Source organism: Podarcis tiliguerta (genome assembly GCF_965153285.1).
Source record: "Podarcis tiliguerta genome assembly, chromosome: Z".
Taxonomy (NCBI): domain Eukaryota; kingdom Metazoa; phylum Chordata; class Lepidosauria; order Squamata; family Lacertidae; genus Podarcis; species Podarcis tiliguerta.
This window is the reverse complement of record NC_139553.1, coordinates 42,461,209-42,477,208: the sequence shown is the minus strand read 5'-3', so window position 1 is coordinate 42,477,208 and position 16,000 is coordinate 42,461,209. Positions and strand designations below refer to the sequence as shown.

The following is a 16,000-nucleotide window of genomic DNA, read 5'->3' as shown; positions in this document are numbered from 1 at the left end:
GGTTTTCACCCATTCTCCTCTGTTATGCTTGGGTGGTCATATTTTGAAATTTCCCTGGGACCAGTCACGTTTCTCATCACATCTGAGAGATGCTGTGCTTTGCATGGCAATTAGACCCTCTCTTTGTTTCATCTCCTCCTAAGCTGTTTGCCGTGGCTTCCTGCAGTATATTCGGTACCAGAGGCTATTGCTTGCAATGTGCTGGTTAAAATGGGTGCTTTCCTCCAGGATTAAACAATTCAGCTATTACTTAGGAAAACAGATGGGAAGAAAACTACTAGTTTGCATCAGCAGCATTATTCTGTTTACCCGCACTCTTTTCCTGAGGAATGTCGTTTGCTGACATAATTTGTTGGCCACATTGAAGTGAGCATGGGAATCAATTCAGACATTGAAAGGGTCAATTATTTATATTGGGAGTAACAGATACCTCTTCATATATTCTACATTCTGGTGGGTTTCCTCCTGATTGGTATGCGTTAACCCAGGGGTGGACTTTGGTAAGACCAAAATTTGGTTCCCCCAAAGGGATCTTCTCAATTATGGATTTCAATTTTGTGCCCCCTTGGCTCAGCGCCCTTTGTGGGGGAACCGCCTGCACTGCCCTAAATCTGATGCTGATTTACCTGGTTAGGGAAAATGTGAAAGTATTATGCACATGGAAAATTAGGGTTTGGCTGTAACAGAGACACTGTAAAACAAAGAGTTTGCCCCATGCATATGCACTCCCCCTTGGAACATTTTCCCTCTTATTACTTATTACTGAGGGGTTATTGGATTTAGCTTCTCCTTGTTACTATAATTATAGTTGTTGTTACCATCATTGTTACTATGACAGGTGTTACTAATAGGTGGAGACTTCAAGGAAGCAGATTTTGGCTAAACATTAAGGAGAAGAGTTCTAAAATTTAAAGGATTCTTACAGTGGAATGGTCTTCCTTCGATGGTGGTGAGCCAAGGTTGGACAGCCATCTGTAGTTGCAAGATTCCTAGATTGAGCAGGGGGTTAGACCACATGATTTCAAAGTTCCCTTCTAAATATTGCACCTGTTGCAATTAGTGGATGTGTTTTTAATTGTGTGTGTCTGTGTGGCCAAATCCACACCATACATTTAAAGCACTATGATATTATTTTAAGCAGTCATGACTTGTGCAAAGAAACTTAGCAACTGTAATTTGTTACAGGTGTAGAGAGTTGTTAGGAGACCCTGCCACAGAGCAGCAGTTCCAAAGTTCATTGGGGAGGCGGATTGATTGCCGAACGACTCTGGTCCTCTCTCTCTCTCTCTCTCTGTGTGTATGTGTGTGTGTATGTGTTTGTGTGCGTGTGAGAGAGCGAGAGGGAGCGCTTTGAATGATTTTGTGCAGAATGTTTGCAAACTTTTTTTTTAATTGCCAAATGAATGTTAGAAGATATCTTGTCTCCTCAAGCATTTATGGGAGTCAGCTGCACAAGACTGTGTGTTATCTTGCCATGATGCATGGAATTAAGTCTTGGAGCCTCATCAGTTGTGAAGGAATAATTTATGCCACCATTTCTCCTTGTCAGGTGTTCAGAACATGACAGATATTTTCCCGCTTTCGGCCTATTAAAGATTAGCTCATTCTCTTCTACCTTTTTCATATTCTTTGTAATATAAGAAATATGTTTCATTCTTATCAGCCTTCTGTTGATTTCATTTTAAGAAGTTTACCAATAATACCCAAAGATTAATTTATTTACCCTGGAGACAAAGCATCCAAGCCGCACAGTTTAGACGTTCAAAGAAAGAGAAAAATCAAGCCTTTCTGCCATAGAAAGGTTAAAAAAAAAAAGAGCTTCAAACACTCTGTTCACTCTGTCCCCAACCCAGTGCCCTCCAGATGTTTTGGAAAACAAACTTCCATCTTCCCTGAATAAATGGCAATGCTGCTTAGTGCTGATGAAGAGAATTAGGCTGGAGACCCACAGAGTGTGGGTAGCTGCCCCTAACATCATCTTCCGGCTGGGGAGGGTGGGGTACAAATAAATTATTATTATTATTATTATTATTATTATTATTATTATTGGGATAGGAGAGAAAATTGCTCCATTTCTCATTTAAAGCCGAATCCAGATCACTCACACATTCTCAAACACTGAGCATACCAAACCACAGCCATTCTTCCAGTATTCACAATCCGCCACATTTTGCAATCTAGCCAAGCAATATGTATGACAACACATCTGCTAAGGTAAAGTATGAGTAAACTGCATACATTTGTGAAAAGAGCATTGGTGAAAAGAACACACGCCCAACCAAGCCTGTAGACTTTTCAACAACTTTTGATGATGTAGCAGCATGTTGAGAACAGCTACTCAACCGGTTGGCTACCTGTTTACCTAGGTGACTAGGCCATTTCCAACTCTTGAATGCTGCCCCATGTGGTGAGCCCGGGTATAACCTTCCAGGTCTAGTTTGGCTTCTCCAATCCAGGCTGGGCATTGGGTTTTTTTCCTGGGCAGGGATGTGTATATAAGGACTTCCTTTTCCAGCTGAGCCTTTCTTGAGCAGCAGGATCTTCATGAGCTGTGGTGACTTCCTGTATCCTCACATGGTCATTGATCCTGCTTCCTGGTTTACCATTGCTCTTACCTTACCCATCAGTTCTGACTATTGTCCTGTCTCATGGTTCCTGTCTCTTGTCCCACTTCATACATGGGAAGGTCTCAGTGGCTGACTGCCAGCTTTGCATGCAGAAGGTCCCGGGTTCAAATTCCAACATGTCCGCTGTGTGAAACCCAGCCAGTGTAGCCCATGCCAATCTAGGCAGTCGGAGTTGGCATAAGCCCAACTTCCTGTGTTCCCTTTCCCACAACCCAGTCTTGCCATGCACAGAGAGGCTCTACCCCTCCCCCAAAAGGGCTAACTCATATTTTGTAGCCTACAGTTGGGGATATCAGAGAAGTCTGATTAAAAGAGAAAATTGGGGCAGAAATTGATGGTGTTTGCTTATTCGTCCCATGTTCATAACAGAAACCAACCCAGTGAACACAGTCAGTATTGAAATGAGTGGGGTGCAATAAAACAATAGCAATGCAATGAATGCAATTTACATAATTAATTTCATAAGTCACACAATTTTGTCTCAGTCAACAGAGAGACAAATGGTGCCATTTTGGGCAGAAGGTGAACTGCAGTGGAATGGAAACATTGCTGTATGTGGCAAACAAATGATGGGATGGAATACAAAGCCTTCTTACATACAAACCTACAGTAAACAAGCACTGGTCTGCTTGAGCACACAGACTGGCATCTTAAAACGTTTTGTGAGGCTCTTTGCAAGTTTAGCAAAGAATGCATTGGCCCATTTACATCTGGAGCTCAAACAGCTTCCATTTCTATGGTTTCCCTACAAACTTTGCTTTATTTTGTTTACGGTATCCGTCACAATGAATGGAAATAGGAAAGTCCGCCAAGGCTGCTATTGGGAATTCCCAGCTGCCTAATATATCAGTGTCTTCTTCTTGTCTGTTCTTGATGGGGTCCAGCAGCAGGTCAGCATCCTAAGGTAAAAGAAAGGCTTCTCAAAGTGAGCTGGAGTTGGGGAAAGAAAATTAATAGGAGCCAGCATCTGCTGATCTCTCCAACAATAAGGAATTTTCACAGCCAACATTTATAGAGAGGCACAAGATGCAGTCTCTGCAAGGAACCAGATTTCAACTTTCTGCCCTTAGATGCCAAAAATATTTCAACAGGAAATGCTAAAGGAAGTTGAACTTTGAATTATAATTTCAATGACTGTCTAGCAGAATGGATTAACGCTTTGGCACGGCACCTTTTGAGGCTATGGGTTGACTCTGGCAGGATAAAAACCTGTCTGTTTTGACAGATGAAAAAGGTCACAAGTGAAGCAATGTCAGGTGTTAGCCCAATCTTTAAAAGGGGGAGGGGGATCTGGATTAGGTGATAGATGTAAAAAAGAAGAGTGAAAGAAAAACCTCCCCCTCCCCCTGGATATATTAGTTGAGACATCAACTGGAATCTCTTCTAAGAACATTGAGATACTTATTTTTTATTTTTAAAGAGATGCTAGGGATCAAATGAAACCCATATTTTTTCCCCTGGTCTTATTTACATTTGTGCATTGATTAAAGAGAGTTTAAGGGGGATAAGCAACATATAAGATGAGCTTTCAGATATGCCTGGTTGCATCCCCCTCTTCAATATAACGGTTGTGATCCTGGCAGTGATGTAAATCTAAATGTTTGGAATGTCTACAACTGAAATGACATTATGGTTGCATATGCAGTCTCCTTGGTTCTTGCCTCCAAGAGAGCTGTTTCTAGCAAACAAGAGCCCTGATTCTAAGGGTATTTGAAGGACCAGTTTACACAGCTGAGAGGCAGTTTTCTTCACCTGCAGTGAGCAGTGAAGCAGGGGCGGGGGGCATTTCTTCCAATGCTTTAATTTCCCATGGAATATTTTCCATTTCGTAAGTTCATTAGTAACAAAGAATGGGCGCCAAATACAATATAATGGATGCCAAATACAATATAAGGCAAGCTTGGTAGTTTCAAAGTGTTTAGTTTTGTTTACTAAAATAGAAGTAAAATAAACATTCTAAAATGAGACCACTCCCTAGGGCATCTGAAAATTTTCAGTGCAAACTGAAAGTTTTCCAGTGCAACTGAGTCTCATTTGCAAATTACCACTTCTTGAGGAAACAACTATCTCAATACAAATGTTTCCAAAGAACCCACATTACTGGCAGTGAGGGTAGCATGTTTGCAACCCCCCTCCCCCGCCATGCCAGGAGGTAAACTGGGCAACTGCCCAGGGTCCCATACCTTTGCATTTTTCTGTCAGATTGGTTATCTAATTTAATCCCCTTTAACTCAGATTTAAAGCAGCCTTCAACTGCTCAGAGACATCTGCATAGGAATTGGTTTGCATTTTGCAGTCTATTTTTCAAAGTTTTCCAGCAAAAGAGAGAGGGGAAGGGATGTTGCCAGCTGAAACCTCTTTTGATATAAATGGGGATTTCCACTTAAAAAGCAATCTGTCTCTGGACAGCCCAATAGCTGGAAGGCTTTCCAATAGAGTTGCAAAGAGCTTTTTTACAATCTTAGATTTGTCACAGTCATGTGTCTGGTGAACTCACCTCGTCTGTGCCAAAAAAGAACTACTTGGCACTCTGTCCTCAGTGGATTTTGGAAGGGACCGCTGATCTTCTTTGACTGGCCCAGCAGCAATTAGGCACACAGGCAAAGAGATTCAGTGAATTCCTTAGTTTCCTTTTTTTGAAATATTTGCATTGGCAAACATTGACATTCCACAAGTAAAACAAATATGATTCATCCCTACCCTAATGCAAATTGGCGCTTCCTTCCAAATGTCACACAGATTTAGAAAAGGAAAAATGAGCCCACCCCCAATAATATAAGAAAGCAAGAAGAGCCATGCTGGAGCAAAGCAAAAGTTGAGCTAGTTCAGCATTATTTTCCCACAAAAGCAACCAGTTGCCTATGGGAAGCTCACAAGCAGGCCCTGAATGCAATCAGACTCTCTTGCTCATAATCTCCTACATACTGCCTCTGCTGCAGGAGGAAATGTATAGACACCTTGACTAGTAGCCATCGATAGCCTTCGTCTCCTATATTCACACAGCATTGTTTCTGTTCTACTGCAGTTCATCTTCCACCAAAAAGTACATTATTCAACCCACTGCCAAAATTGCATAACTTATGTAATTTATGTAGTTAGTTATGTTCCACGTCCATTGCCATCATTCCACCTATTAATTCCAATGCAAAGGAAACACAATGCATATAGGAGAGGAGCGTAATCTAATTACTTATCATTTGTAGACTGAAAGCAACAACAACAGCAGCAGTGAGTACCAATGATAAATGCTGGATTGATTTCCATTCAGGACATGAGACAACTAAGTAGATATTTGCAATTTCTGCTCGTTTATGTTTTTCATGCAGTTCTCCAACATCCCTATCTGTATCACAAAGTGGCTGCTTCTGATTACTTGATGTAATGGATGGGTGGTATCATTTAATTCAGGGTGGTGAATATTTGTTTGGTTTTTTGACCAGGGGTTCTCATTTCCCCTTGGCTGTTATCCTCCAGCAGCCACACTTTCAACAGCAGTATTGTGGTGGGTGTGACATACCACGGTACAAACAGACTCTTACATGCCCACACCACAGGGCACACATCTACAGGACAAGAAGAGAAAGAAAGAGAATAACCCACATACAGATCAACTGAGGAGGCTACTACTACACACTACCTGCTCATCAGCTGATCAGTGTGAGGTACTAGTCTGTAGTACTAGGCTTGTCAAAGCGGTTCAAGCCTCTCTTCTCACTCCAGCAGTCTAATGGAGAATCAAATTGGCCACTCCATGGTCATGAGATAGATCATCTGATGAGTGAAGAGGGGGTTATTTCATGATTCAAATTTCCATTGCAGCAGTGGGCTGAGCAGAGAGTTTTAAACCTCACTGCCAAGCGCAGCACTGTGTCTAGTTTAAAGGCAATTATACTCAGCACTGGCAAAATAAGTGGTCAAAGGGAACCACTAGGGGTTCACCACTCCTGATTTAATTGATTACCTTAGTGAGATTAATTAAAAACTCATTTGATTGACTAGAAAGGTGCCTAGATTAAGTGGGCACCAGATTTTAAAATACAAAGACACAAAATCATTGTGCCTAATCAATATAAACAATAAACTGCAGGTGGCAAGCACCATCTTAAAAGAGGTGTTCCTCTTTAGCTCCCCAGCAGGATGGAATTATTCTTTTCAAAAGCATGAAAGAATGTTTTTTGTTTCACAGCCATTATTTTCACTCATACCCAAATTGCTGCAAATTTAATTGATTAACCAACTAAAACTCAGATCAACATTTCTATAATCAGGTGAAAGCCCTCTTATTTCATTCACAGAGAGCTTTGCCACTATAAAATCACCCAAACCAATGTAAGAAGACATGTAGCAATCTGCCACAAAGTGCCCAATGCTGATTATATTTTCCATATGTAAAATCCTCATTAAAATAAAGAATAAATAGCACTGCTATTACAATGAGGCGACTGTCTTTGCATAGAGAGTGGAAACCATAGCTCTGTTTCTTCTTCCAAATTTTGCCTTGCAACCACAAAAGGGAAAAAGGAGATCTGACACAGAGTGTGTTGGACAGATCTCATTTGTAGAATATTTACCTTTGCATGCAGAAGGTCCCAGTCTCAAACCCTGGTTTCTCAAGACAGGATTAGTATAGACTATTTCCAGAAACCCTGGAAAGCTACTCAAAGTCAGTTCACAAAATGAGGTCCTCCGGGGCTCTCTATACCTGACCCTCAAGACTCTCCAAATCCATACTTCTCACCATCCCTGCTCTGTGCCCTTCCAGAGGGCTTTGCCCAGAATATATCCTTGAACCTTGATATGTCCAATACTTGATTGGATGTAAGATGGAGAGAGTTGTGAGTGCCCTTCATAGCTGTAAGCTGCTTCCCAGCCTAGCTGCTTTGGGGTGACACCAGCTGGTGGCTGGGGGGGTGGATTTCAGCCCTGCTGGGCGCTGCTTTGCCAGTCCAATTTTACAGGTGGGGGAGACCAACCACCAACCAGTTGCCTAACATCACCATAACACCAGATGATTGGCAGGTGGGTGGCCCCACCCAGCTGTCAAAAGCTAGCCCATAGTGTGGGGGTGAGAGATAAAGATCTGACCTGCCAGACCAAAAAGGTTGACCACCTTTGTCATACACTAATATTGCAATGACAGATTTTATGCTTCTGCGTTTTCAGAGCGTGGGAAGTGGTAGGAAACGAATAGAGGCTAAGCACTCAATTGCTGGCTGTTGTTTAAAGAGAGAGCCAAGTGGTAATTTTGCAACGATCACATCTCAAATATTTGGCTATTTCACAGGTCGTAAAATGATTACTCTGAAACTCTTTGCTTATCAGGGTGACATTGTATGTTGGGTGACCCTCCAAAAATTGGAGGTTATCTTACCATTCATTTGAAATGCAAACTGAATAGAAAATCTATAGCTTATTGCCCTGTGTTTTAAAGTGAAACCAGGCACTCTACTGACCTCCTATTTACATTTCCTTGAGAACAGGGCAGGGGGAACAGCAACCATAAAAGCTATCAAGAAGCATTTCACAGCAAGCAAATTAATTGGTTTTTACTGTATTTGAATAGAGCTATTGTCAAATAAAACATGCCATGACAGTTAATAGTGTCATTTAGAGGCATAAAATTATTGGCTTATTTGTTATTGGATAAAAACAAAGGCAAACACTTTGTATTAGGAAGTTTTAATGTGTTTAAAATCCTCATTAGGGATTTATGGACATTCTTGCTTAGCAGAGTGCCTCATTAATTTGAGGCTAAACAGTTACAATTCTGTGTTACAATTCCAGTATTTCGGTATGTGGGGGTGGCGGTGGGGTTTGTATGCGTGTTTTTTTGTGTTTCCAACTTTCCTGTTTTCTTTAATTAGATCTTGCATTAGAACCTGGGCTGCACACTGCTGGAAATGTAGAATTTAATTAATGCAATTTATAAATTGAATGGAAGTGAGTTATTTTAGGATCTCCTTCTCCCTTTACATTTTAGGGAGCAGTTAAGAAGTGTGATGTGTGAGCACATACAGATCTAAGAGTTTTTCGAATCTCAGGGAAGGCTAGAGACCTCAATAGTGAATACATTTAGCAGTGTCTCTTTGCATCAATAGATCAAAGTGGTTTAATTAGAAATGTAACTAAAGAGGAGGTAGTAAAAATCCTGTTGAAATCCAGACTTCTTTAGCTTTTTAAGTTATGCATTGTAGCAAAGAAGGACTTCTTCAGCTATTTTACAGCCTCAACCAGGGGCAATTAATATAATCTCACCACCATTGCCATCCAAAAGCAATTATAATAATGCAACACTTCTCTTGCACTGCTTCAATTTACAAAGTTGACTTGGAAGTAGAAAATTAAGTTTGTTACATTACTAAAGTCTAGTCTTCTTTTATCCATTTTTGTGGATATTTTTTACATCAAATATTTCAACCAGATTGTTGACCAGAGCTGGTTATAGGGAGTATACAACTCCCTTATTGCAACAGCTCCATTGGCACAATTCAAAGTTTGTTTGCTTTCACATTGACTGCCTGCTGAATTTTAAATGGTTGTAACCTGTCCAGGAACCTATGGGTGAGTGGAGAGTAATACATTTAATAATAGTAATAACAAGAATAATTCATTTCTCCCCTTCTAGGTCAACCTTCTCAGTGAGTCCAATTGTGTGGATGACATATTGCGGGTAAGTTGAAATGTTTCCATCTGTTATCACTTGAAAACCTGTGGAGCGGGGGCAGCTGATACTGTTGCGAACTTAGATCTGGTGCAAATCTCTGTTCATGCATGAAGGTTATTGAGTGATTTTGAGCCCAATCCATCTCCCTCAGACTAATCTAATGGGTTGGAAGGGAAGTAAAAATAAACAAATACAGTGGTGCCTCGCAAGATGAAATTAATTCGTTCTGCGAGTTTTTTTGTCTTGTGAATTTTTTCGTCTTGCGAAGCACCGCTGTGTATTGACGGTTTCCCATAGGAATGCATTGGTGTTTTTTTAAAAAAGGCGCAAGACGTTTCGTCTTGCGAAGCAAGCCCATAGGGAAATCCGTCTTGCGAAGCAACTCAGAAAACGAAAAACTCTTTCGTCTTGCGAGTTTTTCGTCTTCCGGGGCATTTGTCTTGCGAGATACCACTGTACATCAAATTGAAGTCACTGCTAGTCCTACTCAGGGTAGATCAATTCAAATTATTTTGCATGACTAACTTAGGTCCATTAATTTCAATGGGTTTACTCTTAGGGTGACTAGCATTGGATGCAACCATTGAGCTCTATGGAAGAAAGGTGGCGTGCACATATAATAAATCCTACATACTAAAAGCAAACTCATTCTCCTCTGTATCCTCATGTAGCTAAAACACAGTTGGGAGGAGGAGGGGGGCGATCAGGCAGGATTTCCCCCTTGTGTCCCCAGCCACTGTTTTGTGTAATATCTTGCCTAATAAAGGGTTATTGAGTTGTTGAAACTTGCTCACTATTTTGTGACATTTTGCATGGTCCTAGGAATGGTATTGCCCAACTGTGCATTTTGGAAAATCAGCATGGACAAAAAGTGTCTTTGGATAATACCATGGTCATGTCCTAGAGGAAAGTCCATCTTCTGCATCATAAGAGACTGCAAGGGAAGATGTCCATACATTCTCCATTCCATTCCACTAATTCTCCTACTTCGAAAGTCTCGGTTTGGGGCCTTGAAATCTAGTGCAGGAACATTCATGGCAGTGATGGCGAACCTTTAGACCTCCAGTTGTTGCTGAACCTTTCAGCCCCCAAATATTGATGGCATATTATCCCTTGCCATTGGCTATGGTTGCTGGGGCTGATGGGAGTTGTAGTTCGGCAACCTCCAGAGACCCAAAGGTTCCCCACACCTGTTCTACTGTTCACAGCAATCTGTCCAGCCCAACACCAGACACACATTTTGACAAATTTAAGCCAACCCAAAGAACCATTTACTACCCCCAAATAGAGGGGAAATGGCTCCACCAGGTGGAGGCTACAACACGTAGAGACACCACATGTATACTGTTCATCGTCAAAAAAAGTATTTATGTCACTTCAGAAAACTCTAAACAACATAAGACAACCCTGCTGGATCAACCAATGCCCCATCTTGTCTAGCATCCTGTTCTCACAGTGGCCACCCAAGAACGTTGGGGAGTCAGCAAGCTAAGCATGAGCGCAACGGCATTCTTCCCCACTTGTGATTCCTAGCAACTGATAGTCAGAGGCATGCTGCTTGTGACAGGGGAAATAGAACATAGCCATCATGCTTGGTAGCCATCAATAGACTTATCCTCCTGCCTCCTGTGGGAGGAAGTTCTATAGTTTGACTATGCGGAGTGTGAACGAGTACTTTCTTCTATCTATCCTTGATCTTCCAGCGTTTAACTTCATAGGATGCCTGTAAGTTCTAGGGTTATAACAAAGGGAGAAGACATTTTTTCTCTATCTACTTTCTCCACACCATGCATAGTTTCACAAATGACCTTTCCATCCAGTGCAAGAGATCCACATGTTAAATATTGTGCTCACCCCTTTGCCATCCAGTACTGAGAAACAGTTCCAATGAGAGTGGAGGAGGCTGTGAAGTGAAAGGCAATTATGAGTGTGGACTTCCTCTTGGTTTGTTCTGATTGGTTTGTTGGTGAGGTTAGAGGATGTTGCACCAGAGCAAGTTTTCTCTCACACTTTCCATGGCATTTCCCTGCCACTTTCCTTATTGCAAAAAGTCCAATCTGGATTTACCAATCCGCTACAATTGCACAGCCTGAATTTGTTGGTGTGTGATTGGACCCCATGTCAAAACAGCTGCAGTCTGGGAACTCCCCTAGTGTCTCAACAGATACCCACTCCAAGAACAGCACTACTCTAAGTTAGGAACACACATTCAGCTTTTGAACATTTGAACAAATAGCTGGACAGGTGTGATATTAATTAAAAGCTCTGTAGTCTTGAGCAAAAACAAAACCTGCCGATAATTAGAGTAAAATGACTTGAGTTAAATGAACAAAAGGCTGTAATTTATTCTCTCCTCTCTCCTTCTGATGACTGGATTCAATCTAATGACATTGGAGAATATGTAAATTGATCAGCAGGTGAAAATGCCCTTGACTGAGTAAATTATATGCGGTATTACCTTTCTCGTAGCATTTGAAAAAGCGCTAATCGACTTAATATGTACCAGCCATAGCTGAGGTGACTTGTTCACAAAGCAAAATTAGCCCACTAATAGGTTTATCCCAACATCCCCACCTTCCTTGTCACCCTATTCATTGTTTCCTCTTCTGACTTATATTAAAAAAAGAGATGCTGGAAAACTGCATAAGATGAGGGTGCTGATTGCATTTTGAAACACACCGGCACAGTGTCTAGCAGGGCTGCTCACAAGCCATTTCAATATTTTCTCGTAGAATCCAGAGGTTTTGCTGGGAAGAGGTCGGGTAGGGGGGCAGGAGAGGAGATGATCTGAATTTCAAGTGACTTTACGGACGTCATTGGGCCTGGGAACAGCAAGCCACCCAGCATAGTAAATCATGCAAGCCTGTCAAATGTAGGAACACCTTGGGAAGGATGTGATGTCAAATATCAGTAACTTAGCAACCTAGCCCTTTTGCTGTCTGAAGAATGAGTAAGAATGGGCACTTTCCAACAGAAGAGTAGATAAATCAACCCATATGCCAGGAGCAGCCAGGGCTACAGACGGGAGACTTCAGGTCTTTGCACTACTGCCTTGCATGGTGCAAGTCGGAGAGAATGAGAGCCTTGTATTGTGATGTCCAATTGGCCCATGGCATTTGGAAGGACTATATGGGCATCATGGTCAGGGCAGCGGGTGGTGGTTTCCTGGATCTTCAATGCCCCAGGCTCCTCACCTTGTCTCTACCTAAGGCTTAGCACCAGTGCTGGGGAGAACTCTTCGGCAAATATTTTTAGAGCTAGAATAAAAATGGTGTCAGTTCCTGGCACTCTAGGGCAGCTGCCAAGGACTCAGGGCCCTGAAAGGGTCAACTGACAATGCCTGTCTTGGGCTGTCATTACACAGCAATTTGATAAGCACCATAACAGCAAGGCCTGGCAATTAAATCCCCATCACAACCATGCCCCAGAGCAAGATGGACACTCTGGGCAGGTTGATACATTTAAATGGCAGCAGCAGGTCTTAGGTGCTCTTGGGAGGGTTGCTGCTGCCGCCACTGCCATATGCCATCAGGGAAGCCCACAAAAGGGTACCTCAAGAGTTGAAGGAGCCCCTAAGGAAGCTCCTGCCATGTTGGGAGGCAAAGGGAAGCAAAGGAAAGTGAGGCAGCATAGCGACACTGTGACTCTGCATGCATAATCTGTACTTATGTAGAGCCTTTTCTTATTCCAGGTAAACATGCAGACAGCAGAGGATGCAGCCGCAGCATGTGGCATTGTTAGCCTGTCCATGCTGCAGCCCCCTCACATGTTCTTTCAACACATGGGTGGGTCATTAGCAGGGCGGGGGGACCACAGTTATGAAAAACTTTTATCCGAACATATTCATAAGCTGCCTTGGAAACCTCAGTGACAGAAAGGCAAGTTACAAATAGGATGGATGGATGGACGGACGGATGGATGGATGGATGGATGGGAGACCATTTCATTGTTCTGACCTATCCCCCTGGAGTTCCCTGTTTTGGCAAAGGTTTAGTGAATTTCTGCTGCTGGCTTTGTGTTGTTCTGAAATTAATATGTGTTTGTTAGGACCTCTAACCTTTCGTAGTGGGCAGCATTGTGGCCGGGCATCTCTGCCACTGTAGTGACCCAGCTCAAGGGTGGGGATCAATGTCCCCTCCACGTCTGCCCCGGCTGTGTGACCCCTGCCCAGCCAACCTTTGCCAGCAGGAGGAGGGGCTGTGGGTAATTTAAACAGTGGTGCGGCTGGGGGCTTCCCTCTCTTGCCTCCTTGCCAGAGCTCCCTACCCACATGCCCTCTTTTTAAAGCTTTGTTATGGCATAACCTTGCTATGGACAAATGTCAGCCGCCTTGTTCTTTGGGGCTGGGTAGGAATTTTTCCACTTGGCGAATTGGCACCTGCCATTTGGTTTTCGCCTACCTAGTAGCAATCGCCACAACTTTGTAAGGTTAGGCATTGGGTAAGCCTTTTTTAAATGGAGGGGAGGGTTGTAGCCTCTGCCTGCCCCTCCTCATTAAGGGTATCCTGTTAAAGGGATCCGGGGGTGTGGATCCTGGCCAAAACCTGGATGTGGGCTAGGGCCATGCCATGACCCCAACGGGGACCCTCCAGGGTGCTCTTATTTGATGTAAGTCATAGGGCTCCCTCTGTCGGTGGTTTACCCTTAGTTTGACTCCCTGCAGACAGGCAGGAGTCAAGATATAGCCTGGCTTCCCCCAATGCCTAAACCAAACTGCTCACATCTGCAGCCAATAAAGTTATGGCCTGTTTTAGCCCATAATCCTAAACACTCGTGGGGCACTGGGCCTTGGCACGCAATTAGATTTCTTGCCCCAAAGTTCAGGGATGATGGGAGATGTAGTCCAGCAACATGTGGATGGTCACATATTCTCCTTCCCTGTGCTGTTGGCTTGAGACTTCTGCCTGGCTGGCTGGCTGTCTTGGAAAATATGTTTTATTGTTTGTGCAGAAAAGAGACAGAATTAATGGAAAGCATGACCCGTCAATGACATATGTAGGGCAGGCATGGAGGGTCTGTAGCTCTCTGGATGTTGTTGGACTCCAACTCCTATCAGCTTCATTGAGCATGGCCAGTAGTTATCAGGTATGGTGAAAATTGTAGTCCAACAATGTGTGGGCACCAGGTCCACCAATTCCCCATCCAAGATGTAGGTGTTCTTGGAGGGGAAACTAGGGTTATATCCATCACTAGTCCTACTCAGAACAAACCCACTGAAATTAATAAACATGACTAACATAGACCCATTAATTTCAGTAGGTTTACTCTGAGTAAGACTCAGCTGAGTACAACCCCTTAAGAGGCAATTTTTCCTAACATCTCAGTCTCTATGGATTTATTTGAGTAATCTTCTCTTGTGGGCTGGGTGAGGCAAGGACTGGAGTAGAAACTGATCTGTCTACCTTGGCAATTTTTGTGCTGCCAGAGGATTCCCTGACACAGGAAAATTGCCCTTTGGCCGCATCTCCCTTGTTTTACATATGCTGCATGTTCCCAGCTGTGCAATAATTAGACGTTGAGGGGGATGGAATCTGTCCCAGAAAATTTATATTCTGTGTCAAACACTAATCATTTGTACAGGTGTGGAGATGATGATGATGCAGAGCTTAAGACAATGCAGCATCAGGGTCACATAAGTAGATCGCAGCGAGGCATCATAAATCTGCCCCAGTTTCATTTGCTCGGCAATATTTTCGATATCCGCAATATGTTAGACAAATCAGCAGTGGAAATTGAGATGTAAAGGCTAGTAAAAGTCCACATCAAGACTGGCTCAGCTTCTTTGCATGAAAGAGAGAGAGAGAGAGAAAAAAAATTGGAATGCAATCCTGTGGCTCCTAAAAAATGTATCTTAGAGGCACCTCACTTGCTTTTTGAGCCTTTGAACTGGAGATGCTGGGGACTGAACCTGTGACCTTTCTAGCAACACCCCTACATATTCTACAGCATGTACCTCCAGACTGAAGTTGCTAGAGAGGGGTTTGTTTTCCCCCATTTTAAGCATTTGATTTTTGGTCAACAGTCCCTCAGTCAAAAGAAGTATAAATTAACTAGAGACCTCTGTTTTCTGTTCCTTATCAGCTTTGGGCCAAGACTTCCTATATATAAAGTCTAAGTCCAGAAGCAAAGATATTTTACAAGGAGCAATACATTTAAAGATAGATGTTAGCTGGCGAACCATGTGTGGTCTGCACATCATACAGAGCAGATGTTTTTAAAAACTAACTGAAACTGTGTGATGGTGCCTATCAGCAATGGGGAATGCTCTTATCCCCAACAAAAATTAGGGATTGGTCAGGAAAGTATTGTTTTCTATAACTGAGTTTTTGGGAAGCACATTTGTCTTGACTCTCTGATTCAAGATTCCTTGCCAGTTTTTCTTTTAATAGGAACACTTCTTCATCACTGTAGATAGCATTACATCCTTGCATTGCTTATTGACAGAACATACTCTGCAGGCTGGTTGGCAAAACTCAAAGGCCCACTAGCCATTAGTTTAAAATAGCGTGAGACCAGACCTAGAGTCAATAACACCTTTGATGTTATGTTTCCCCTGAAGGCATGTGGGGAATTGACTGGAGAGGAGAGAATATGCCCAGCCGTTTTGCTGTTGTTGTCAGAAAGGGCCAGCATGAACCTGAGAAACACATTTACTTTGTTTTGTTTTTAAATGTATATATCACTTTTCCCTTTTCCAGTTGCTCAAAGT

General features: G+C 42.6%; 1 protein-coding gene across 13 annotated transcripts in view; it reads left to right on the top strand.

The window, feature by feature from the left end:
• AFF2 (ALF transcription elongation factor 2) overlaps positions 1–16,000 on the top strand; it is a 382,241-nt gene that overhangs the window by 208,701 nt on the left and 157,540 nt on the right. For all 13 annotated transcript variants that reach the window (XM_083422401.1, XM_083422406.1, XM_083422407.1 and 10 more), the window contains exon 4: positions 9,253–9,297. In XM_083422401.1, coding sequence (XP_083278527.1) covers positions 9,253–9,297 — 45 coding nt within the window. The remainder of the gene's footprint in view (positions 1–9,252; positions 9,298–16,000) is intronic.